The sequence below is a fragment of the Rutilus rutilus genome, assembly GCF_951802725.1.
Source record: "Rutilus rutilus genome assembly, chromosome: 3".
Classification (NCBI taxonomy): domain Eukaryota; kingdom Metazoa; phylum Chordata; class Actinopteri; order Cypriniformes; family Leuciscidae; genus Rutilus; species Rutilus rutilus.
Genome location: NC_140211.1, coordinates 26,991,759 through 27,017,897, shown reverse-complemented (window position 1 = coordinate 27,017,897; position 26,139 = coordinate 26,991,759). Strand labels below are relative to the sequence as shown.

The window sequence follows — 26,139 nt, the reverse complement described above, 5'->3', positions numbered from 1 at the left end:
AAATTTCAAGTTGAGTTCGTTCAGGGCTTTTAGTTGTGGAGCGGCAAAATTATGGAATTCTTTACACATTCGCCAGCTGGATTCTGTTTCCCTCTTTAAAGCTCAGATTAAAACATATCTGTTTAGAATAGCTTTTAGTGACTTGATTGTTTGATTGTATGTTTGATCAGTTTGTCTGTATTTTTGCATAGCTTTGTATTTTACTGGCTTGCTTTAATGCTGCACGGTGTCCTTGAGTGCCTTGAAAGGCACCTATAAATAAAAGCTATTATAATGTATTACTATTATTTAATGAAGAAAGATACCACTGGATGCCTTTAAAAGAACTTTGTAACATACTGTAGGGATATTGTATTGTATTCAAACATACGTGTATGTTGTATGTCTACGGCAAGTGTGTGTGAATGAGTTTGTGTCCTTGTGTGTGATGTGTACATCTGTGCTACAGTATTTCCAGTATTCGTTTGTTACCTCACTCACACAGACAGTGTATAGGGTAAGAATGTGTAGGCTGTTTCTTTCACAATTGTCTGCTTAAAGGTGCTCTAAGCCAGTGTTTCCCAACCTTTTTTCAGTCAAGGCACCCTTTGAAAATGTAAAAAAAATGTGTGGCACCCTACGCTATTGTTTATTCATATATAAACATTGCTCAATTACCATTGCAAATCTCACCTAAATGTTTGCTCACTCAGTGTATTTGTGTTTTTATATTGGGATAATTTTGTTATAATTGCACAAGATAGCTTGTTTTTAATATATTTTATGTAATAATTTCAATGTAGATTCCAAATTAATGTAGAAACAACATAAAGACAGTATATTCCAAATAATTGTTTAATGGCATCTTTTTATGAATGAAGTGTTATTTGATTCTGATGTCACTGCTGCACATGTGGATCCCACACGTGTCCCATTTTCACAGCTCTTAACGTTCATTTAAGACTTTATTTAACTAATTTAAGACTGCTCTCATGAGGATACTCAAAGCGGAAACGCGAAAGAGAAGTCGATTCTGGCGCGCATCGTCCTGTGCCGTGTGTGTCAGCATCACAGACAGCGCATTCTCTTTTGTATTTTCTCGCTTGCATGGTTTAAAAGCATTTGCATGAAAAAGAACGTGATTATATAATGTAACGCTAGCCAAAGGATGAAAGAAAAAAAACGGATGCTGCTTTAATTGCGTTAAATATTTTGAACGCGTTAAACTGAAAAACATGAATCGCGTGCGTTACCGTTGACAGCAGCACGGACATAACCGATGTGTTTATGTGAATATGCGGCACCCCGGTTGGGAAACGCTGCTCTAAGCGATGTCATGCATTTTTTAGGCCAGAATTTTTTTTGTCACATATAGCAAACATCTCCTCACTATCCGCTAGCTGCTTGTCCCCTGAACACACTGAAAAACACGTCTCTGTAGACAGCCCAGGCTCCACAAATGGCAAGAAAAACAAACTGGCCCAGCCTGGACCACGAAACATAACAATAATTTACATCGGAAAAGCGTTCAAAAGGTGGCGAGAACTCCGCCAGCAGAAGGGCTTCCAATCTGACACTCAGGTGGCTCTGTTTTTGCTGGACAGGTGGGTAAATCCAGTTTGGTTTTTCTAAATGGTTCATGACTGATTCATACTAAGTACAGTACAAATCCATTGACATATTTGCATATCGAGATTTACTGATATAAATATTATAATTAAACTTTATTTGGAGTACTTCTTTATTCCACAATGCAACCAAATACAGAAACGTGCTGCAAATAGCACAGACATGTTTCAAGGGGACGCCAACAAGTGACAAACCTGGCTGGGACATGCTTATTGTTCAATGTCTACTCGTCAGTAGTGTTGTCGATGACCTGAAAGCTGAGTTTTTTGTGTATTTTAACATCCTGATCGTATGTGTGTTGTGAGTGTTTTCAGCGTGTTTCTGTTCTTGGTTCGTTATGAGTATATGCAGCACGTGGTGTCAAACTGATGTTTTCTTAATTTGCTTGTTTTTTTTTTTCTATTTGCATGTTTTCTTCAGTTGCAGAACTTTGAGCTCTCTCGGCCACCGTAAAATGCACCTTTCTTTATATAAAGCCTAAAATGTGTTTTAAATGTCTTTAAATGCAAGACGTCTTTAAATGCAAGATATATAAAGTGTACCTAAAGTATACTTGCAATAGTTCCATTTTAGTACAATCAAATATACTTAAGTATATCTTTAGTTGGACCTCAGCATTACTTCTGGATAAGTACTTTAAATATATAAATTTAGTATACCAAAAGTGCTATTGCAGGGTATTTATATTAAGTACATAAATATGTAAATGTATTTGTGTAGTATATATACTTATATCAAAATGTATTTGAAAACATTTATTTTATGCTATTTATTTTTCAATAGGGACTAACCTTCCTTCCCTCAATACTCAATACAGAAATCCTCTGCTGCAAACCCTCGCATACAGCAGATCAAGAATAGCAATGAATTACTCTCCTTGATACTTTTCTGTCTGTTTGTTTTTATTCGAAGCTTTTGCCATCCAGTCTTATTTCATTAACATGAAATGCATGATTGGTACCTTTTAAGTTTGTCAGTCACAGCATTGTGCTCAGCCAAGCTCAGAGAGTGTTCTAGAGCCAAGCGCACTCGTTGAAACTCTGTCTTCAGGGCACGGTGTTCTTTACACTCCACCTCTAGCTCTTGTTCCAGAGCCTGTTTCTCTGACTCCAACAACATCACCTGTTTCGAGACCTTACACACTACACACAAACATAGAGGTGCTTTATATTTGAGTCCATATGAATAATACATGTGCAGTATATGCTGAATAAAGAAAGGAACATGGTGAAGAAGACACAGATTCATTATTAAGAAACATCACAAATGAGATCTCCTCAATATCTCAGAGATGTCAACAATGTCATAAATTGTTCTCACATATACCAAGAAACCAAAGTCTGCTAACAAAAGTCAGAGATTTTAATATGGATTAAATTTTCTGGGCTATGTAATTCACATTTATTTTATAACTCTGTACTCTTACAGTATGTCAACAACTGCCTATTTTGTATTTTGAATGGCTGTCAATGTTTGTATCAAACATTATCAAATTTTATCAAAAACATTCTAATAGTGATTGCAACAATATAGCTCCTCCATGGCATTATTGCTATGATTGTGATGTGGACTTCCCTATTCCCACAGAATTATAATGATTAATCAAACTTTATAGTTATAGTTATCATTAAAGTTATTGTCCTTGGTGTGAATGGGCATTAACTCTAGGAGAATAGCAGAATCCACACCACAACTATAACGATAATGACACAGAGGAACAATATCGTTGGAATTATTTCGGATTTTTTTTCCCCTTCTGCTTCAAAGCAGTCACTGAGTTATGCTGACCGCAAACGTCATGGTTCGGTTGCATCAACGCTAATATAGTTATTATTATAGTTATTGTTCTTGATATAGACAGGCCTTAAGATCCACCCCAAACTCAATCCACTGGTTGAGCTGGTTGAGATATTCAGCAATATTTTGATGTGTATACACATTTCAGGGGGAAATCAATCTATGAAAAGCTTATTTATCACTGCATATAAAGCTGGGTTGGGAGCTTCCATGTTTAAATTGATACTTAAAGGTTGTATCAGCGATTTCAGGCCCAAACATAAATGATCACATTCATCTAATCTTTCCTAACGATCCGCTAGCTGCCCGGCCCATAAGCATGCCGTCAAAAAAACGCGTCTCTGTAGGCAGCCTAGGCTCTGAGATCTGCACACAAAAACAGTTGGTTTCACCACCACTCAAAACCAAAACAAATAGTGTTCCAACCAATCACCGACAGGGGTGGGTGTTGTGAGGTTTTGCGCAAAAAATCCAAGAGTAAGCGAGGAACGAAAGGAAGAGGAACGAGGAGTTTATACGTGTACCATACCTTCCTGTGTATGTTTGCTGTGGGCTTCTTTAGCTTTGGCATGCTGTAGTTCCAATTGCTCCATCAACACTTGATTCTCCTCCAGCACCAAACGAGCCTGCTCCTGCAGTTGCCTCCTACACACAGCGCACGCGCACACGCACACACACACACACAGACAGACAGTGTTTGAGTGTTTGAATGAACAGTGAGGTTGGCAACAGGGATGAGAGATCCTTCACTGACAAAGATGACTGTGAACAGCAGGCAATTAATACAGATAAAGACAAAAGCTAAAACCTTTCTAGGACATTCAAATTAATTAGTTAACACAAACACACGCACAAATTGTTCAGTTCAATGACAGGATTTAAATGCAGAAATTCAGAGAAAGCCAATAAGTATTGTTGAAAGAGTAGTGCAGTGCTGTGTTATCTTTTCGTTTTCATTTAGAAACAAAATTTCGTTTAACAATGCAGAAAAGACTGTTCTTCACATTCACAGTGACCAACCACACTTTGTAGGCTATTTGTATCAAGCTGAAATTTTACTGTATGTCTGACGTGCTGATGCAAACACTGCTCCCATGACAACATAAACCTAAAACATGCTTTAAAACCAACCCATAACAACCTGAAGGAGAAAAAAAAGGGGAAGAATATTTGTGCGGAGAGTTCTTTAAAGTCGAGATGAAATGGAAATAGATACATATCTTTTCTTCAGTATTGTGATGTATAGCCAAGTAAACAGATTATTGTACAAGACAAAAATGTAGAGTGGGTCTTGGTTCTTTCCATCAGTTGTTGATGATTGGATAGAGGAAGATTTGAGTGCAAGCTTGCCATTTGTTTGTAAGAAAGGGGCCAGTTTTAAGCAGATTAAATTATTGGAAAATTTGCATACGTCACTGTGGCAAGCAGGGCGGGGCCGAGAGCCGGTGGCGCGAGTGATAATGAGTCTCGAGTCCCACGGAGGAGCTCCGGAAGCATAAAAGGAGGAGTGACAAAAGTGCAAGACGAGAGAGGACCAGGCCTGGACATTTATGTTGGTGTTTTTATTATGTTAATATGCCGCAGTAGTCCGTGAGGGGCAACCGTTTTACTTGTTTGTTGAGTTTATTTTATGATTAAAGTTACGTTAATAGTTTGCCGGTCTGCCCACCTCCTTCTTCCTTAAACTTTAAACATTGTTACAGTCACCAAACAGAAGTTTGTCATTTCATCAGAAGATCGACTTGATTTTGATTAAAGGTTGTATCAGCGATTTCAGGCCCAAACATAAATGATCACATTCATCTAATCCTTCCTAACGATCCGCTAGCTACCCGCCCCATAAGCAGGCCGTCAAAAAAAACGCGTCTCTGTAGGCAGCCTAGGCTCTGAAGGCAGCCTAGGCTCTGAGATCTGCACCACCCCCTGTCGGTGATTGGTTGGACACTATTTATTTGGGTTTTGAGTGGTGGTGAAACCAATTGTTTTTGTGTGCAGATCTCAGAGCCTAGGCTGCCTACAGAGACGCTGTTTCTGACGGCATGCTTATGGGGCGGGCAGCTAGCGGATCATTAGGAAAGATTAGATGAATGTGATCATTTATGTTTGGGCCTTTTTTGGGCATGAAATCGCTGATACAACCTTTAAACATAACAAGGTCAAAAAAAGAAAGGAAACGTATGCATTGATGAGTTTATCACAATATGACCAATAACATGCATTTAGAAAACAGACGAATGGGTGAATTTTCATTTCTTGTCAACTGTCTTGTAAACAGTTTTGACATAACACAGTAAATTGTGAGCTGTACGTGATTCACTAAAAAGAACCGGAATCGGTTGCGCACTGCACTGGTTGCACTAAATACTTTTATTTAATTACAAAAGACTGATTCATAAGAGTCATTAATTTGGCAATCAGACTACACTGGTTGCATCATATAACTGTGTCCCAATTCAGGGGCTGCATCCTTTGAAGGCCGTGTCCTTCGAAGTGCGCGGCCGACGCGGCCTTCGGAGGACGCACCGAGACTCGCTTAAAGGGGAAAGTATAGCCGACTGCGTCATCGCGTCATCATGCGTCACACACATCACACACATGACCAGAGTCGGCCAACAGTGAGTCTACGTGGTGACGTACAACCCAGACGCGCTGCGCTGTTACACTACGTGAATTCATTCAAGGCCCACACAGACGAAAATGAATAGTTGAATAAAGTCGTTATTTCTGTTGTTTTTTACTCACAAAAATGATTCTTGTCGTTTAAAAAAAACTTGTGGTTGAGCCACTGTAGTCACTTGGACGATGTCTTTATCTTTTTAACGATGTCTTTAATAACTTTTCTGGGCCGGCAAGTTTCAATCCCATTGAAGCCTATGGAGGAGTGAGCCAGCTCTCAGATTTCATAAAAAATATCTTAATTTGTGTTCCGAAGATGAACGAAAGCCTTACGGGGTTGGAACAACATGAGGGTGAGTGATTACTGACAGAATTTTCATTTTTGGGTGAACTAACCCTTTAAGGGAATATCAGATATTTATTTCTTAGTTTGCAACCCTATAAATGGCATATATCCTTACTCTGTATTAACACATCCTCACTCTTATTCTCATAACTTTAGCCCCATGACCGTCAGCCATAATCAAACAGGACCATGGGGCACTATCAGTCCTGTGATAAAAGCATGGCTAGCAGAATGAGGCATGCCTCAAGGACAAGATGCCCTGTTTTTGTTTTCGCCCACAGGATTATTGCATTCCCCTGGACATTTTTCCTTTATACCTTTTTCCCCCTAATTTCTTTTAAATATAATTCTCTGACGGAATGTCAGCATAAGTCCATTGTTATTTCATTCCTAGGCACAAAAAACAAACACATACACACACTTTTACATTACATAGAGAAACACGCTCAAACTCACCACTCTTTGTTGCTGACAGTGCTGCTTTTGTTAACCTGAGCATGAAGTTTCTCGTTTTCCTGAATGACCTCCTCTGCACGTGCTCTGAGACTCTGTAGTTCATTCTGTCAGGAAAAAACATAGGCTACATCTATATTGCCATGGAAAAAAACTCCACAAACTGCTAAACTACTTTAAGTAAGCTTATTGGTATGCATGAACGTTCTCTGGTGCATTTGTAAATGTATTCACCTCACCCAGAGATCATCTGAAACTTCAGCACAGCTGCACAATGCAAAAAAAAAAAAAAAAAAAAAAAAAGAGCAAAAAACTCTGTTCTCACCAAACCGATGCTTAGCAAGCTCTCAAAACAACAGCTTGACACAAGAATGAAGAATTCCAGGAGAATCTAGGACATTTTGTATTGTGGCCTTTTTGTGTGAATTTGTCTTTGACTTCAAACATACTTAAATATAACTATGAATGTGATTAATTAACCCTTGACTACTGAGAGAAAAAAAATAGTAAAAATCAGTATCTGTCCCTTTAAAACATAAAACGTGACTCTAACTGGAAAGATCTTTAAATTCAAGGCAGGTAAGTGTGGTGGGAGTGTTGGGTGCACTGCAAGTGTGTTAGAAAGAGAGAGAGAGACAGATCAAGTGAAAATAAGAAACGTGTGTGTGTGTGTATGTGTGTGTGTGTGTGTGTGTGTGTGTGTGTGTGTGTGTGTGTGTGTGTGTGTGTGTGTGTGTGTGTGTGAGTGTGAGTGTGTGAGAGAGAGAGAGAGAGAGAGAGAGAGAGAGCCAAAGAGTCAAAGACAGAAACTATTAGAAAGATATTATTACACAGATCCTATAATAAATTAGTTTTCCTGCATCAAAAACTTCACCATATTCTGATTTTATGTCTCTCTCATTATTACAAGACTGCTAGGCTAGCAGTGGCATCTCTCATTGGTAAAATGTGCATATTAATATAATATACACCAGCAATTGACAAAACACTCAATATACAGTAGTCAATAGATGATTTCACACATTACATTAAAAAAAATTCAATCACCACAATAAAGTGATCATTTGTGTAAATTCCCAAAACAAAAGTCACAGATCAAAGCAAGCATAATTATTGCATTGTTATTTAATACACACTTTAGATTGTCTTTTTTTTTTTAATTATTGCATGCAAACACCAAAATATGTAATAAGAGTAAACTGAATTTTAATTTCCCCTTATAACACAGACACACACACAAACTCACCTCACAGGACTTGAGGAGTTTGTCTTTGGCATTCAGATGGTCCTCATAAGCCAGCAGCAGAGGTGATAAATATTTCATATCCAGCTAAAGGCAATATAGAGTACAACCACAGCATTAAACAAAATAAAACATGCATTTCTCTTCATAACAACAAAAAGCTGTGAAATATTCTGACAAGAGTTCGCCATCACCATCTTTGGTTAATAATACACATAAGCACATAGCGAGAAATAAGTGTTTTCACATCAATTAATGAAATGCCCTTAGAAAAAACCTGGGAATGTATCATCTTAGGATAAGTAACCAGTCAGAAACATTAGGAAGAGACAGTATGGAAATGTGAGACTATATGAAACAAACCCACAATAAAAACTAAATAATACAATAAGATTACGCACCAGCCAAGGAGGTGCAGGTCCTTTCACTGGCAGGCATTTAAGCTGAGCATTCTGGGGAATTCAGGAAAAGAAATGCATTTGAGCCTATACATTATCTCACTTCCTTTATTCCTATTGATATTGTGATGTGAAAAAAAGAACTAAAAATTAATGTAATTACACTTAAACATAATTACAGACCAGTGGCATTTCTTAGGCAGACAGCTGTAGAATAAAAAAAGAATGAGACAGACTTATGGGCCTTTTACGCAGAATGCGTTTTTGCTTTTAAAAACTTTTAAAAACTATAAAAAAACGTATAGACACACGTTTTAAAATGCGAACTTTCTGATATTTTTAGTACACCGCATCATGAGTGGGACCCTGCAAAAGACACAAGACACAAGCGCAACGGTCAAACAGGATAATTTGGCGCATATTTACATGGTAAAATATGTAAAGAGTGCAGTGGAACACAGGATGGGATAAAGGTCTGACAGCAGTGTGGAGCATGTTTTAGTGGGTGTGTGGATAATGTGCTTTAAAGCAATGAGAGATGAGCCTCTTTTGGACGTTGATGCAAGAGGGCAATTCAGAACTCACAAGTGACATGAGCCAATGGCCCCCTCAAGACAGAAACACACACACACACAGCTCAGAGCTGATGTAGCTCAGAGGTTGCTTTAGGACAAGCTGCCATTGTGAGTTTAAGAGACATATTTTGTGAGCGTGACATGGCCTGCAACCTTCTCTCTTCTTCCAAAACACACAATTTTGTTTTTATATTATGACTTTGACTGATGACTACTGACATATATTATTTTTACAGTTCAAGGGTGGGTTGCACCAACAAGGATTAAGCTTAAATCTAGATTAAATCAAGGTTTATCTAATAATTCTGTTGCACTAAACTTTAAACTGGTTTAAAAAAATATGCAGGTTTACATTTAAACCATCTTTTTGGATTTAATCCTTCCTGGATTTAATTTATATTTAAGATAGATTCAATTTAATCCTGTTGCTCCATAACTTTAAACTCGGATTTAAATCTCAATTAGGGATTAACTTTAAATTTACAAGTTAGGAGTTTTAAATAAAATTAAGTGCACCTACAAATAAATTATGTGGCTGACTGAACAAAGATAGAAACAGTGGGTGTGTCATCAGGTCTCAGAGAGGTGTTTATTACAAATAAAAATGAAGATGAAAGCACAGAGTGTGAGGGTCACGGCGTCCCGGAATCGTTGTTACAGCGCAGTCAAGAACCGAGACTTACACCGAGATAGTCACTCCACGAATCATGATAGTTGTTTTTTCTTATTTCTTGATTGTTTTGTCATATATTATGCTGCCATATTACTCCATTAATTGTTACTATAAATATATTTCCAGGCTTATGAAATCTGCACGCACTTCCGCAATTTTCCTTTTTAATTGCCTACTTGATCAGTAACGGTCTCTCTACGTAGCAGTTTATTTCCTTTAACGGCAAGAGCTACTTTTGTCAGAGAGAGGGAGAGTTTCTGGTGTTCTATAAAGGAGGAAATGGAATATTAAAATTGTTGCAGTTTAATTAGAATGGCAAATCCATCATGGCAGAGAAAATGTATTGTAAATGGAGGTTTCAATCACAGGTTACAATTCTAATCCCTGATTTGTTAATCTGTGCTTAAAATTAAGTGGTGAAAAAAAACTCGATTTAAAATAAAAGCGATAACGATTATTGCTGTAAATAACAAACATGGCATCTGATAACTACTTCGCTATTTTTGTTCTCTGTTGTTTTCCTTTATTTCCAGATGTTTGATTTAATCAAATGGGTTCCCTCTTATTTAAGTCACACTAACAAGAAACTATGTTTCTAACCACAAGCCGTGTGCTGCAGTTTCAACCACACAACTTTTCGATGCTGTTTGCAAATGTTTGTTAGAATTAAGACTTCGGGGAACACTGAATCATTTAACTTTGTTGGTAATGATGGAATGATGATTTTGGTAAACACACCACTGGATAGTTTTTATCCCATGACAGTATATTACATTACATTTTACTAGTCAGATCTCTCGCGCCATAACACCAACCAGACGTAGGAGTGTTGTAGAAACCTGTCTTTTGTTTTTGCAATTCTGAAACTCTGTTCAAAATTCAAACAGAAACTCTGTTTTTGCAATTCTGTTACTCAAGTGGTACAGAAATAACACATTCCGCTTTAAATTAATATGTTTAGTATTACAAAAGAGAATTTATTTTTACTGTTTTTTAGCATTTTTACATGTTAAATAAAATGTACGTTAACATGCCCTTATGAAGCAGTTTTCCTCATTACATAGCTCCAATGTTGTTTTCATGGAATGGATTTAACTGAGGTTTGAACAGACTATGTATGTGGCTTTCAGAAAAAAATAAAATCTTTTTTTTTTACTTAGAATGAGATATTTTTAAAAGGCTGCCTGTGGGTTCGCAATCACAATGCTTGGTTTGATAATTTCCTAAATCTATAATTGTGTGTTCTATAATTGTGTGAATAATGAGTGGAGCAGTGGGCTAGATTCTGTGCTGATAAGTGCTGATACATACTGTTACAAAAGCCACATGCATAAACCACATCCACATTTCATTTGCGAACAAAGACATCAACAAGAATCAGCCTATACTACATTTTGTTAAAATTAATTATAGGTCATTAAATTCATTAGAGGGGAAAATTATTCTTTAGAAAGTTTTTTTTTTAAATCTACTTAATCTAAAAATGATTTTATTTGCAAGGTGCTGTGTGATACTGTGTGCAATGTACTTTTTAACTCTAATTAGAGTAAAAGTACCACTGCTGACAGTCCCCAGACTTAATGACTCAAATCACATTGCAGCAATGTTGCCAGCCACTGTCCTAATCACTCCAGCAGCCCTCCCGTACACGCTTCCTGCTGCCTGCTAGCGCAACTGAGCGTTCAGACACATTCAGTGTTACACTGATCCACTGAAGCCTGGAAAGGGAAGCAATCAACAGTACTGTAAAAAGCAGAGGCTGGTGGACAGAGTTAGAGGGACACAGAGAACCTAGTTTCTTCTTTAACTAAAGCCCATGTGACATTTCCTTAAGTTTCAACCCTGCTGAGATGGAAGGAGGGGCAGCGGGAGAGAAAGAGCAGAAAAGAGAGAGAGATCCAGGCTACTGACCTGAAACTAAAGTGACAGAGTATATTTAGCCTGCCGATTGTCTCCTTTCTCCCCATTCACTCACTTCTGCCCAACCACACACCAGTGCTCTAATTAAAATCAGTCGAGGACAGTCAAATGTTCAATCTCGCTAAATGAACATAATCGGTGTGATAATTTTTTTATATTCAAACTATTAACTGAAACCTTTTAAGATGTGAAAAAGGGTGTTGAAATATTTAAGAAAGATCTTAGTTCTGTAATCAGCAGATCTCTAATTCATTGCAGTTAGGGACTATTTGCCCTAAGATCATCTTTAAATGAGTAGCATGTCAGCCATCCGAGTACTGTACAGATGAATGAAAAGCAGATTAATGTATTATACTGAAGTATCTGGGCAGCCAGGAGAGTCATTCTCTCTGTGAACCAGCGAGCCAGAGAGACACAAGGTTCAGGCAGCCCTCATCAATATAAAATAAACTCAATCTCTCCCTTCCCCTCCTTAATATAATGACACCAGCGGCAAAGAGGTCACGCTGCTCTCTTGCTGTCAAACTCTTCTGAGGCTTGTTAAAGAAGCTCAGTTACGCAATTCCTCTGAGTGCTTTCCAATTATTATTCAATGCATAAAGGCTCATTAAAACTTATAACTCAGCTGTTAAGTTACAAGGCTCTTTTCAAAATCATAGCTCCTTGCAAATCCCTGCACGTTTAAATGTAAAACGTTAAATAAACGTAATTTCTACGTAATTTGTAGCTGTGGATATTTTCTCAGCTGCCCACTATCTCAGAGGTGCTAGAATGCATTCAGAAGGCTAAAACAAGCTGCACACCAGGGTAAAGCAGAAACAATCTGTTTCAATGTGCGCGCACATATCTGATCTCAACCTCTCGCTGGTAGTGCTCATTTGAAATTATAATACCCCACAAACTATCATCTCTGCATTAAACAGGAAGAAGGAGATGAAAGGAAAAGCTGCATATCATTACTGTGGCGTTAGCTAATCACACCCTGCAAGACCAAAAGAAGACAGTGTCAGATAAACTACTGAAATTCTGAGAGCTCTTTATTCATCATTCTTTTACAAGAAAAAATGAACTACAGTTTCCAGCACCGCTCCAAAATCAGTCAATGCAGATTTGTAGCAATTAACTTCAGTTATCACACAGCACTTATCTCTCGCATCAAAATAGAGGATCAGGCAAGCGAGACTGCAGATAAAATGTCCTGTACATGAACTCAAACATATCATTCCAGAATTATAATTAAGGGTTGTGTGGCATTTTTCTACCCATAGTATGTGAAAGTAGTGCACATTCTTTTGCAAGCACTTAAAAGTGCATTAGTAGCTTTCTGCTTTTTTCTCCTCTAGTAACTGAGAACTCACACAAAATGGCAAAATATCAAGTTCCCATATGCTGTTACATATATATTAATATGTATGACCAGATGAATGAGAAGGTTGATAGTTGAGGGGAGGGATTATTCACAGTTACTTTTTGAAAAGTATAACACTTTTACATACAATTTCTTAAGCTATTAAAATCACTATCATGTAGTTTTAAGTTTGAGCCTATAGACATGTCTCTGAAAGTGGTGTACAGTGAGCTATTTTACCTCGTCCTTGTTGAGTGGTCGGAATCTAGCCTGGTATCTGCTGAGCTCCACGTTGAGACGGTGAACCGTCATCTTCAGCCCATCATTCTCATCCACTAGCTCCTGAGCCTGCTGCCTCAGACTCAGCAACTCAGAGCTTTCACCTACACGCACACACACAATTGCACATAGTTAGATCAGAGCTGATTTATGCAAAACCACACACTAAAACAGCAAAACAACTCAGGCAAGAACTCCCACCCAGATATGTACACATTATGGGTGTTTCTTCAACTATGGACACTTTGGGTCCTCTGGAAATGTAGGTACATGCATCATGGGAGAATTCTGTCAATCTTTTTTACCTGATGGTAAAAAACAAGTATGAACAAGTGTCATTTCCACCACATCTCAAATAACCATTTATTTCATGTTGGAAATTATATTTTAATATTTATATTTTCTTGCCTTAAGGCTAATTTCATTAGCTACAATTTTAGGTATCCTAAAACCACAATAATATTTTACTTTTGTTTTCGTCATATTTTCACAATATGTTCACAAGTGATATTTCTCTTGATTTTAAAGGGGTCATGAACTGAGAATTAAAATTTTCCTTAATCTTTTGACAGTTAAGAGTTCGTTAAACTATAAAAATACCCTGCAAGTTTCAAAACTCAAACTTTCCTTGTTATTCCAAAAACTGCTTTTATTGAAACCAAGGCTAGAAAACGACAGGATCTCAAAAGTGGAGACTTATGACGTCACAGGGCAGCGAAAGACCGCCTTTGCAGAAGAATATCAACGCCTACGTCTACATCATCGCGTCATTGGCCCTGCAGTCCCCACCCACTGGAGCGTTAGTGAATAGTGACATGCGAATGAGAAAAGATCGACACAGGATCAATACCATTACCTTCCAAACGACCCTAATGCTAGGATAGTGGGGTTCCCTTTCAGTCGCTCACGTTCGACGTAACGTCGACGTGACGACGTAATTGGGATCGCCTTGAGAGACCAATCTACTTCGAGAGTATTAAAACGAGCCAATGCATATTGGCATGCGATAACTGCATCAGCTGCTCTGCTTGCAGCGCGAGCATGTAACGAGCAGCAGGTGTTAAACTTCAAAAGAAGAAAACGAGTCTGCTTCTTCAGGAGAACGCCTCTTCAAGCTGGTGTTGGTGTTACAGCGCAAACAGTGCTGGCCGCGATCTCACAGAGAGCCTGCAAAACAGCTGTTTTCACAGCTCAGAATGTTGCGCCTTCAATGAGAATGTTAGTGCTCACATCAGGCTTGCACTTTCGTCCTGTTTGTGTAGCCGCGGTCATCCCTGGGTGCTTCAGCACCAGAGAGAGCAGTTTTTCCTGAAAGAGCATACACGGGTTTGACACTGCGTCTTTTTCAAGACGTCATTCAAACCGTGTGTTTCTGGATGCGGTCGTTTCCTATCCTCATGTGACGGCCACGATCACTGTTGGTCACTTAACCACATGCCTGGGCTTAAGTGTGCTGAAACTGTGCTTGTGGGTGGCTTATGTTCTCTCTGAGAGCATAACCACGTCGGCACGTTGTTCATCTTGCCTTTCTCATTAAGGTTTAAGTGTTCAGCGTGCCGTGTGCCGTCGAGCTGCCGGCTGACAGCGCGGGTTGTCACAGCAACCCAGCGTGCGTCGTTTGGCGCTCTAGATGCGCGGTCGAGACTCAAGTGCCTTAACAAGGTGGAGTCCCCTCGTTTATGCCCCGATCTAGTTCTTCTTCTGGTGCTCCAGAAAAGGGCTATTTCTGCATATAGACAGGGTGACCGGAGGATTATAGTGAGGGCTTCCCCGCCCGGTAACCAATCCGTGTGGGCCCCTCACTCCTCTATCGCATCGCAAACATGTTGAGACTCTGTTTGTGGGTGGTTATGTTCTCTTATGAGAATGTGACCACGTCAACACGTTGTTCGTCTTGCCTTTTTCATAAAGGTTGAGCGATCAGCGTGCTGTGTGCCGTCGAATTGACGGCCACATTCACTGTCTTGCATGCCTGGCAGCTTCTGGATGGGATGCTGGTCATTCTCATGATGGACCTAGCATTTCATTCGGGGCTCCAGGGGAGGATTAGATGTCGATCTCTGCATCAGAGAGAGGGCTGTTACGCTCTGGAAATGAAGATGATGCTGAGCTCCCACTATAATGGTGTGCATGCTCATGCTGAATCAGATTCAGACTTGACAGCCATGCTTTCTCGAGTTACACTGGGAGCGCAGTGCGACGCATAATCGTGCCTTAATCCCTGTGCCTTTCCGGATGTGTGTGAAAACCTTTTTGCATTATGGAAGCATTTTCGTGCCAATATGGCAAGCCAAATGTGCCAAAACCTGCAGAAAGTTTTTCCTCTCTCACTACCCTCAATGGTGGGGCGGCAGTGCTACTGCAGACCGCCTCGTCCCTGCATGTGACCAAACAGTCATAATGCATGAGGGTAGTTCTGAGTCGGGGTTGAGCTGCGCATGGTGACTGACCGTGTTAAAGTCACAGCGCTGGCCCTCAGCCAGATGATGTCCACCTTAGTGGTCCAGAAGTGCCCCCTGGCTAAACCCTGCAGAGGTGTGAGACATCGCCAAAGTTCGCCTTCTTGATGCTTCCATCTCACAAGGTGGCCTTTCGGCGACACTGTTGGAGACTGTGCCCAGCGGTTCTCCGCAGTTCAAAAGCAGGCTGAGGTTACCAAAAGCTTGCCACAATGTGCTCCCTGAGTCACTGGTGGGCCCTCAGTCTGTTTGTCGCCAAGGATGTCAGTCCCCTGCGAAAAAAATAAATAAAAAAAACTCCGCCACAGCCAGCTCTACTGTGACGTTGAGCTTCGCAGGAAGACGCAGAGTCAGCTGCTCTTCCCCGGAGGAGGGCCGGGCAGAGAACTTTTATTGAATCATACTGTTCCGCCACTGGCGGTACCCCATTCTCAGCAAAAGCAGCTTCTCTATCTCTGGGTCCCAAGAGAGTGAGGTTGGCGGTGTGCGACACTATGCCTTGCCACCCTCTGCCCCCTCTTGCTTCGCCAGCGATAGCCTGATGGGCTCGGGGCCGCACCTATGCCGTCTCACTCATCCCCTGCCGATCGGTGGAGTCAGGTTAGTGTTGCACACTCAGACCCCACTTCGGGCCGCTATGCCGTCCGAGTCGGGTCCCTGCATTCCGCCACGCTGCCCCACCTCGGGTACGTCTGTCGTGCCGTTGGTCCCGCTTGTACGGTGTCTGGGAGCCTGGCTAGCGCTTCCCAGCCCATCTCGCTGGCTCATCTGTACCATCAGACTCGACTATGCGATTCAGTTCGCCCTGCGTCCCCCGGCCCTCACCGGGCAGAGATTGCAGTCCTACTGGCGAAGGACGCAATCGAGCCGGTCCCTCCAGCCGATATGAAGACCGGCTTCTATAGCCCGTACTTCATTGTATCCAATAAAAGCGGTGGGTTATGACCTATCTTGAACCTGCGTGTCCTGAACCGGTCCCTTCACAGGCTGCCGTTCAAGATGCTTACGCAGAAACGCATTTTCAAATGCATCCGTCCCCAAGATTGGTTTGCAGCGATCGACCTGAAGGACGCGTACTTTCATGTCTCGATTCTCCCTCGACACAGACACAGACAGTTTCTTCGCTTTGCGTTCGAGGGACGGGCATATCAGTACAAAGTCTTACCCTTCCGGCTGGCCCTGTCGCCCCGCGTCTTCACGAAAGTCGTGGAGGCGGCCATTGCTCCCATGTGCGAGCATGTTGTTCGCATACTCAACTACCTAGATGACTGGCTCATTCTGGCCCAGTCGAGAGAGCAGTTGTGCGAACACAGGGACATGGTGCTCAGTCACAGTGGCACCACTCAGAACAGTGGCACCACTGAAACTTTTTCAGAGGCTCCTGGGGCATATGGCATCTGCAGCCGCAGTAACGCCGGGCAAATTGCTTCATATGAGGCCGCTGCAACACTGGCTCCACGATCGAGTCCCGAGATGGGCGTGGCAGAGCGGCTCGTGCTGGGTCCAAGTGACCCCGCACTGTCGCCAAACTCTCAGCTTGTGGTCAGACCCTTCGTTCCTGCGGGCAGGTGTTACCCAAGAAAAAGTGTCCAGGCATCCTGTGGTCTCCACGGATGCCTCTGCCACCGGCTGGTGGGCCACGTACAACGGGCATGCAGCTTCAGGTCTGTGGACGGGGCCTCAACTGCATTGGCACATCAACTGCCTCGAGTTGTTAGCAGTATATCTTGCGCTGAGCCGCTTCAAAACGCCGCTACTAGGCAAGCATGTACGGATCCGTACGGACAGCACTGCGACCATTGCGTACATCAACCGCCAAGGTGGTCTTCCCGGAACTAGTGCTCCTCGCGACAGCCCCTCCCTGGCCCATTCCTCTGAGAGAGGACCTGCTCTCTCAGACATGGCACCCTATGGCACTCACGTCCAGACCTCTGGAAACTCCATGTCTGGTCCCTGGATGGGACGTGGAGGTTCTAGGTGACCTACTCACCACGGTAGTTGACATCATCACTTCCGCTAGAGCCCCCTCTACGAGGCGCCTCTATGCGTTGAAGTGGAACCTGTTCGTTGACTGGTGTTCTTCTCACGAGGAGAACCCCCGATCCTGCTCAATCAGAGCCGTGCTTTCCTTCCTGCAAGAAGGGTTGGAGCGAAGGCTGTCTCCCTCCACCCTTAAAGTGTATGTTGCCGCGATTGCCGCACATCACGATGCAGTTGAAGATAAGTCATTGGGAAAGCACGACCTGATCGTCAGGTTCCTGAGGGGGGCGAGGAGACTAAATCCGCCTCGCTCACTCTCTATACCCTTGGGATTTGTCTCTGGTCCTTTCGGCACTTCAGAGACCACCCTTTGAGCCCTTGCAATCAGCTGAGTTAAAAATCCTGTCCTGTAAGACAGTTCTCCTGGTTGCATTGGCCTCCATCAAGAGGGTAGGGGACCTGCATGCATTTTCGGTTGACGAATCGTGCCTAGAATTCGGCCCAGATAACTCTCACATGATCCTGAGACCCCAGCCCGGATGCGTGCCCAAGGTTCCTACCACTCCCTTCTGGGACCAGGTGGTGAACCTGCAAGCGCTGCCTTCGGAGGAGGCAGACCCAGCCCTGGCTTTTCCCGTTCGCGCTCTGCGTCTGTACGTGGACAGAACGCAAAGCCTCAGGACCTCAGATCAGAGGCCAGCCGAAGGGAAAGGCTGTCTCTAAGCAGAGGATGGCCCACTGGATAGTGGATATCATCGCCTTGGCTTACTGCCCGCCCGGGTTGAAAGCCCACTCCACTAGGGGTGTCGCTTCTTCTTGGGCGCTGGCACACGGTGCCTCGCTGACAGACATCTGTGGAGCTGCGGGCTGGGCGACACCTAACACGTTCGCTAGGTTTTATAGCCTACGTGTTGAGTCGGTTTCTTCCTGTGAAACATTTAATTAAGTAATCATGTTTATTCTAATGCCTGATCTGTGATCAGTGATTTCTGATGTACAATTATTCAAGTTCAGACAGATAATCTCTCAAAATTGTTCAATACTATTTATGCATCAGTAAATCAAGCTACTGACTAAACAATCAACTTCACATCGTTTCTCTTAGTAGGATGAAAATAATCTTATTTAAACTGTGATTAAATAACATACAGAAAGCGATCAAAGAAGCTCCCTTTCCAATCGCCCAAGCTGTCAATCACACAGCTTGAGTTTATCTGGACACTAGGGCTGCACGATTAATCGCAATTTCCATGTAATCGCACTTAAATCGAGATGGCTTATCGCGATTTTAAAATCGCAAAGGCTGCGATTATTTTTTATGCGCAGTTTGTCATTGATGTACGGCTCTGTAAACGCTGCTCCATCTGAAAGCACTGTGAGTTTGAGTCACTTATAACGTGCATTTGAAAAAAACAACACGAGTCAAATATCTTTCCAAACACGAGAATCATTTATGAACCTCGTTTTAATAACATGCAACATTTAATAACATGCATTTACTCCAAACTCACTTCATAAGGACAGTTGAGCTCCTCCTTCTGTGAGATGATGAGCTTCTGACACAGAATAAGGCAGTCGTGCATTTATAAGTCATGTTTAATCAAAGCGTTTCAATCTTCTGACTATTCAGCTACAGCGACAGGGATTTCCTGGAATGATGCGCCGTTATTGTACTTCTGCGGCGGGGCATATTTAGCGTGTTTGCGTGAGAGCGCCCTCTGGTGTTCAAATGGGGCAGTGTTTACTACCGATCAGCCGCACTCCACTGACAAGCTGCGCTTAAAATAATCGCAGCCTTTGCCAAATCGCGTGCGGTTTTATTGCGATTAATCGTGCAGCCCTACTGGACACTTGCCAAAACTCGCTATGAAATAATGACGCTGTCACACTGCACAACGAAGCAATTACTGTATTTACATCGTGTTTGTCAATCACAGCAGTGGCCGTTTACACTGAAGTCTCACAGCAGACACGCCCCTTCAAACATCGGCTAATCAGCGTTCAAATCAGAGGCTAAAATCAGGCTTGGAAAAATGCCTTTTATTTCTAAATTATGACATTTTTAATGTAAAAATCATACTAACATTATAAGGGCACCCCAGGAAACATTATAAAATAATTAGGGATGTCCCGATCCGATCCACGGCATCGGTATCGTGCCGATACTGGCCCAAAATGCTAGATCGGATATCGGAGGGGAGAAAAAAATGTATCCGATACCTATGATCCGATACCCATTAGGGGTGGAACGGTACGTATTCGTACTGAACGTACGTTCGGTGCATGGATTTTAAAATAAATAAATCTCGCGTGCACATTAATTAATGTAATACGGAACTAACGTTACTGTTAGATACGCGCATATGCGGGTTCTTTAGGGACACCTAATCTGTAGCCCGCCTTAGCTCTGAACGCGCGTCTATATCGCTTCAAACGCTCACTTTATCATTATACGCGCGCGGCGCGTCCTATTCGTTTTGGACGCGCGAATGGATTCAAACTGTTCAAGCATCGAACTAGACGCGATAGACGCGAATTTGACGCTCTATTCGTGTTTGGTGTGAACGCAGCAAAATGAACAGGCTGCGATGTCAAGATTGCAATGCTGGAGTGTGTGTGTGTGTGTCAGAGAGAGAGAGAGAGGCACGGGCGCGATCGAACAGTGGAAACGAAACATAAAAACATACTCCGTCATTTTCATACAGGACATCATTAAAACTGCAAAAAGTGTTTAGCCTACTTATATTTGTGTAAAACACAACATTGTGCTTTTGTCAAACTGTAAAGTCTTGTCAAACTGTAACTGTCACCCAACCAAAATCACACACACACACACGCTGTTTAAAAGCAAAAATGATCTCATCTTTTGGACATTCATCATTGCATTGGTTTTCATTTCTTGTCCTAAAACAGAGCACTAATCTGTTTATTTTTAAGTTACACATTCTACATTGAATAAAAAAGAAAATCAAATGTGTTTTTTAAAAAGTAGTAGTATTTTATACAGAAATAAATTATTTATAATTCAGATGAGAATAAAGTTAAAGTTACTTAAAATTTTAAGGAAACAAATATATTGATCTGGGGCCGTATTCACAAAGCATTTTATCTTACCACTAGGAGTACTCCTAAATCGCACTAAAAGATTTTAGCTAGGAGTTTCCTCTTAAAAGTTATTCACAACGCCTTTCAGACCTACTCTTAGTAAAGAAAAATGACAACTCCTAAACTAAGAGTGAGTCTTCGTTGCTATGGATGACGTCATTACTCATGCACGAGCTTGACTGAAGTGACCACCTTGATTGGCTGATGATTGTAACGCGGGAATGATTCCAAAGTAAACACCTCCACTACGATGATGAGTGACAGGTGACAGGTCTGAGAATGCGTGCGCTACACAAGTAGTGCGAAGGACGGAAGATGATGAATAACTGAATAAATAGCCTAAATGAATAAGTAAGGCAAAACAAATAGCCTATAGCCTAATGAAACATATGGATTGATGCAATATCTTTGCAACATGATTGAATTAATCTGTCACTATATGCCTCTGCGGCTGCCTACGTTTGCAAAGAGAAGAACATTTTAATTTGATTCACAATGAAATGTTACAATTAGTTTACATGCAATGAGTAGCCTAGTTTTGGTTGTTGTTGGTGGCGTTATTGCATCCCTAGTTATGCCTACAATGCTAAATTGTTCCCTCGCGATTGGAAGCTCCTGTAGCCGCCGTATACGCATTTCAAAACATCGCAACGTGAAATGCCACAAAAAGCGGTTTGTGAATAGGTCTTAGTGAGTTAGGAGTCCTCTCGACTTCTTTTAAGCTGTCCCAGGCTTAGGTGCTACTTTTAGGGCTAAAATGCTTCGTGAATTACTCTTAGTCAAAAAAAATTAGGAGTCCTAAAGTTACGAGTGACACGCCCATTATTTTTAGGAGTTGCTCCTAAATTCGCCAGTTAGGAGCTACTTTTAGCCTTAAAATTCTTTGTGAATACGGCCCCTGAAATATAGCAAATTAATTTTAAATTCATTCAGGTTACCAAACATTATCTCAAGGTCTTGAATAAAGGGTGGCAGTCCTTCATTATCAACTGTTGTTGTGGACTATATACTGGAGAAGCATTTGTTCTCCATTTGAGTGAGATGTTTTTATGTGGCTAATTGAGCAAAGTGCTTCCATTATATTTTATTATTATTAGTATTAGTTCAAGAATAAAATAAAAATATCGGATTGATATCGGTATCGGCAAATAGCCAAAGCTGCGGCATCGGTATCAGTATCGGAAGTGAAAAAGTGGTATCGGGACATCCCTAAAAATAATCAAATAATCCAGTTCATGACCCCTTTAATTTGTTTTGTTTTCTGCACACATCACATGTCTCATAAATCATCTCTTCACTGTAGTCTCCTTGGTAACCAGGTAGACTATCTATTGTAAAAGATTGAGTTGCACTCACATATAGCGGCAAATAAGACCTTCCTAGGAATGTCATATTAATAATTAATTATTTTATAATTAATTTTTAATAATTAATAGTTATTAATAACTAAAGTCCCCCTGTAGTCAATCATTTTATCCTTTAAAACTTATCTTTGATCACCAAAATTACATATTTAAGCGTTTTTTTCAGGGAAAACGTATACGCGGAACCATGAATATGCTAATCAGCCCCGCCTCCACTCACTCACGCCAGCTCAGAGATCCGCTCAGCCAACTTACTGAGGTAAGCGCTGCACAATAGTATCGCTCAACCCCTGAGACATAAAACTCTTGAAGTTTCAAGGGATAGTTCGCCCACAAATGAAAATGTGTTATTAATTTACTTACCCTCAGGACATCAAAGATGTAGGTGTCTTTTTTTTCTTCATTAGAACAGTTAAGAAGATTTTTAGCTAAAACTGTGGTCCTTGGTGATTCATATAATGCAAGTCAACCGCTACGTCCCTTTGAGAGTAAAAAAAACATATACAGACAAAACAAAATTAATATCCATGGCTCCTGACGATTCATTAAAGGGATAGTTCACTTTGAAATTAATTTTTGATATGTTTTAGCTTACCTCAAGGGCATCCAAGATGTAGGTGTCTTTGTTTCCGCAGTAGTTTCAATTTTGATATTTTTAGGTCAAACCGTTCTTGTCTGTCAGTCATATAATGCAGGTCGATGGTCACTGGCTCAAAACACAAGCACAGAGTCCAAATTAAAACAATTCCCCATCGTCCAAATGAAACAATTCCCCATCATAAGTACACATTGATGGCCTAAGACACGAAACGAGCGGTTTGTGTGAGAAAACGAACAGTATTTATATCGTTGTTATCTCTTGAAAACAGCACACGTCCAAATGATCTGACGGCGCGGGCGGGTATAGATATATACATAGATGTCGCCTTGGCTACTGCAGTTCATTGGAACGAAACCGTAGCCAAGCGACGTCTAGTGTATATATCTATACCCGCCCGCTGGCGGGTATAGATGTATACACTAGATGTCGCCTTCGCTACTGCAGTTCATTGGAACGAAACCGTAGCCAAGGCGACATCTATGTTACTATGTATATATCTATACCCGCCCGCGCCGTCAGATCATTTGGACGTGTGCTGTTTTCAAGAGATAACAACGATATAAATACTGTTCGTTTTCTCACACAAACCGCTCGTTTCGTGTCTTAGGCCATCAATGTGTACTTATGATGGGGAATTGTTTCATTTGGACGTGGGGAATTGTTTTAATTTGGACTCTGTGCTTGTGTTTTGAGCCAGTGACCATCGACCTGCATTATATGACTGACAGACAAGAACGGTTTGACCTAAAAATATCAAAATTGAAACTACTGCGGAAACAAAGACACCTACATCTTGGATGCCCTTGAGGTAAGCTAAAACATATCAAAAATTAATTTCAAAGTGAACTATCCCTTTAAGGTCTTATGAAGTGAAATGATGGGTCTATGCAAGAAACTGAATGAATTCCAGCCAATGGCTGTGGATTACAGGTAATAATGTTGTGAATAATGTTCAGGTTCTAGCATAGACCGCTTCATAAGACCTCAATGTATCGTCAGGAGCCATGGATATTAATTTGGTTTTGCCTGTATATGTTTTTTAGACTCTCAAAGGCACGTAGCGGTTGACTTGCATTATATGAATCACCAAGGACCAAAGTTTCAGCTAAAAATTGCATTTCTACTGAAGAAAAAAAAAAGACACCTACATCTTGGATGGCCTGAGGGTGAGGTGAGCAAATAAAAAGCACATTTTCATTTTTGGGTGAACTAACCCTTTAAGAAACACCCATACACTACATTCAGTTGCCACTTTAATAGGTACACCTGTACACCCGCTGTTTAATGCAAGTAACTAATAGGCCAATCATCACAAAGACATTGTCAAAAGAGTTTCAGTGTTTGTTCAAACCCAACAGCACAGGGAAGAAATGAGATCTACAGTGAGTGATTTTGACCTTTGAATGATTGTCTGTCTGATGGGGTGAATTGAGTATTTCAGAATCTGCTGACCTCATACACAACAGTTTCTAGACACTATTTTACAAAAAAAATGGTGTGAAGAAAATATGCCTGAATGTGCAGCTGACAAATCTGTAGTATGGAATGCTATCATGTCAGTGTAGACCATGAAAAAGTAAGGCCGTTTTGGGAGTCCTTTCTAGAATTAGAATGTTGTACCTTATAAAGAGGCCACTGAATATGAAAAGAGCAAAAGTCAAAACACAACCAACTTACCTTCATTAAAAATGGCTTGTTTAAGGTTCTTTACAGCTCATTTTACAGCTCACAAAATGTACAATTTGAAACGCTGATTGAAATACCTTGAAGTAGGCATATGTTGAAAATTAGAGCCAATTTGCATTTGCACTGTAGAGTCACAGTAGGTTACTAAAAGGGATAGTTCAGCTCAGCCAAAAATTTCAATTCTGTCATCGTTTAATTCTCCCCATGCTACTCCAAAACTTGCATGTTTGAGAATGTCTGAAGACCTGGATAATTTTTGAAGACTGTGCAAGTCACTCTTACTGTACAATGAATGGGGGCTGGAACTTCCAAGCTCCGAAAAGAACACAAAATCACTGTATGAATTTCATAAAAGAATCATTAAAATGGTCCATAAGATTTTTATATCCAAAGTCTTCTGAGATCATACAAAAACCCACAACATTAATGTTTTGTCCCGCTCCTGTCCGCAAAAGCCTGCAGGTTAAAGTACAAATAGATTTTTTCACCCTACACATGCCAGCATAAATGCTCCCGATGCATCATTTGTTACTTTCTGTCTGCGTCGAGTCCCGCAGGGATCACTCACTTTAATACATTATACTGAAATGTTGCCAGAATATTCTTAAAAAAATGTCACCTCTTGTTCCACAGAAGAGAGAAGGTAACATAGATTTGGAGCAACAAGAGGGTAAGTAAATGATGACAGAATTATCATTTTTTGGAGAACTATCCCTTTAAAGATGGATGGGCCACAGTGAGCGCAGTGGGGTGTGTAGCAGCACCTGTGGAGTTTCCTCTCTCTGTGTGAGAGTGGCAGAGCTCCTGCTGGAGATGCTCTATGTGCCGACTCTGTTGTAAACATCTCTTCTCCCGTGTCTCCTTCTCCTGAGCCAGAATTTGAGTCTGCTCCCTCAGCTCCTTTACAAGCGCTTGCTGCACCTCTAGCGTACTGCGCAACACTTCACTGGCCTCTGCACCACACAGCCACACAGGGCAGGGCAAAACACGGCAAATCCACACACAGAATAGAAACCACAGAACAGAAATGCAAATATATTACATAAGAATATGACAGACAAAACTCAAAGTATAAAAACAAAACGGAAAACAAGACACAGCAATACAATGCAACACACCAACAACAAACAGCACAAAATGCAAAGACAGGACAGAGGGAAGATTGACAGGAGGACGGACATAAAGAAATTAAACGTGACAGAAGAAAAAGCAATGTGAAGATTTTCAGATTTTCTTTCTAAGATGGACTATAGCCTATTAATTCCACTTGATGTGCAAACAGTACAACATGTTTATGACCATCTGTTTAATCCTAATACACATTTATGAGTCTGGCGCTCTATAGTCTGTTGAGAATACTCAGTACATTCATTCCATTAGTCTAGCTGAGCTTAATGTCAACCAAATCGCATTAGCACTGATTAAAATACACACTCTGTTTGATCCTATATCTTCATGAAAACAAGCAGCATAAACAAATTAGAGAAAGACAATCTTAATATTATTAAATAACTTATACAACTAATGAGATCTAGTTCATTATTTCTTTCATTAGTCTTTTGTGCTCAAATTTTTACCTAGTCAAGTCAAATCTAATGGAATGAGTCTGGTTTTAAGACTCATAGCCAGTAGAAATAGCCAGTAATACATTTACTCATTAAGCATTGAATTGAAGCAATAAGCCAATT

At 40.9% G+C, this 26,139-nt stretch overlaps 1 protein-coding gene across 1 annotated transcript in view; it reads right to left on the bottom strand.

Moving 5' to 3' along the window:
* cep89 (centrosomal protein 89) overlaps positions 1–26,139 on the bottom strand; it is a 116,231-nt gene that overhangs the window by 81,944 nt on the left and 8,148 nt on the right. The window contains exons 8-14 of the mRNA XM_084405822.1: positions 25,216–25,404; positions 13,218–13,360; positions 8,465–8,515; positions 8,067–8,150; positions 6,824–6,927; positions 3,935–4,050; positions 2,570–2,750 (exon numbers count right to left, since the gene is read on the bottom strand). Coding sequence (XP_084261948.1) covers positions 2,570–2,750; positions 3,935–4,050; positions 6,824–6,927; positions 8,067–8,150; positions 8,465–8,515; positions 13,218–13,360; positions 25,216–25,404 — 868 coding nt within the window. The remainder of the gene's footprint in view (positions 1–2,569; positions 2,751–3,934; positions 4,051–6,823; positions 6,928–8,066; positions 8,151–8,464; positions 8,516–13,217; positions 13,361–25,215; positions 25,405–26,139) is intronic.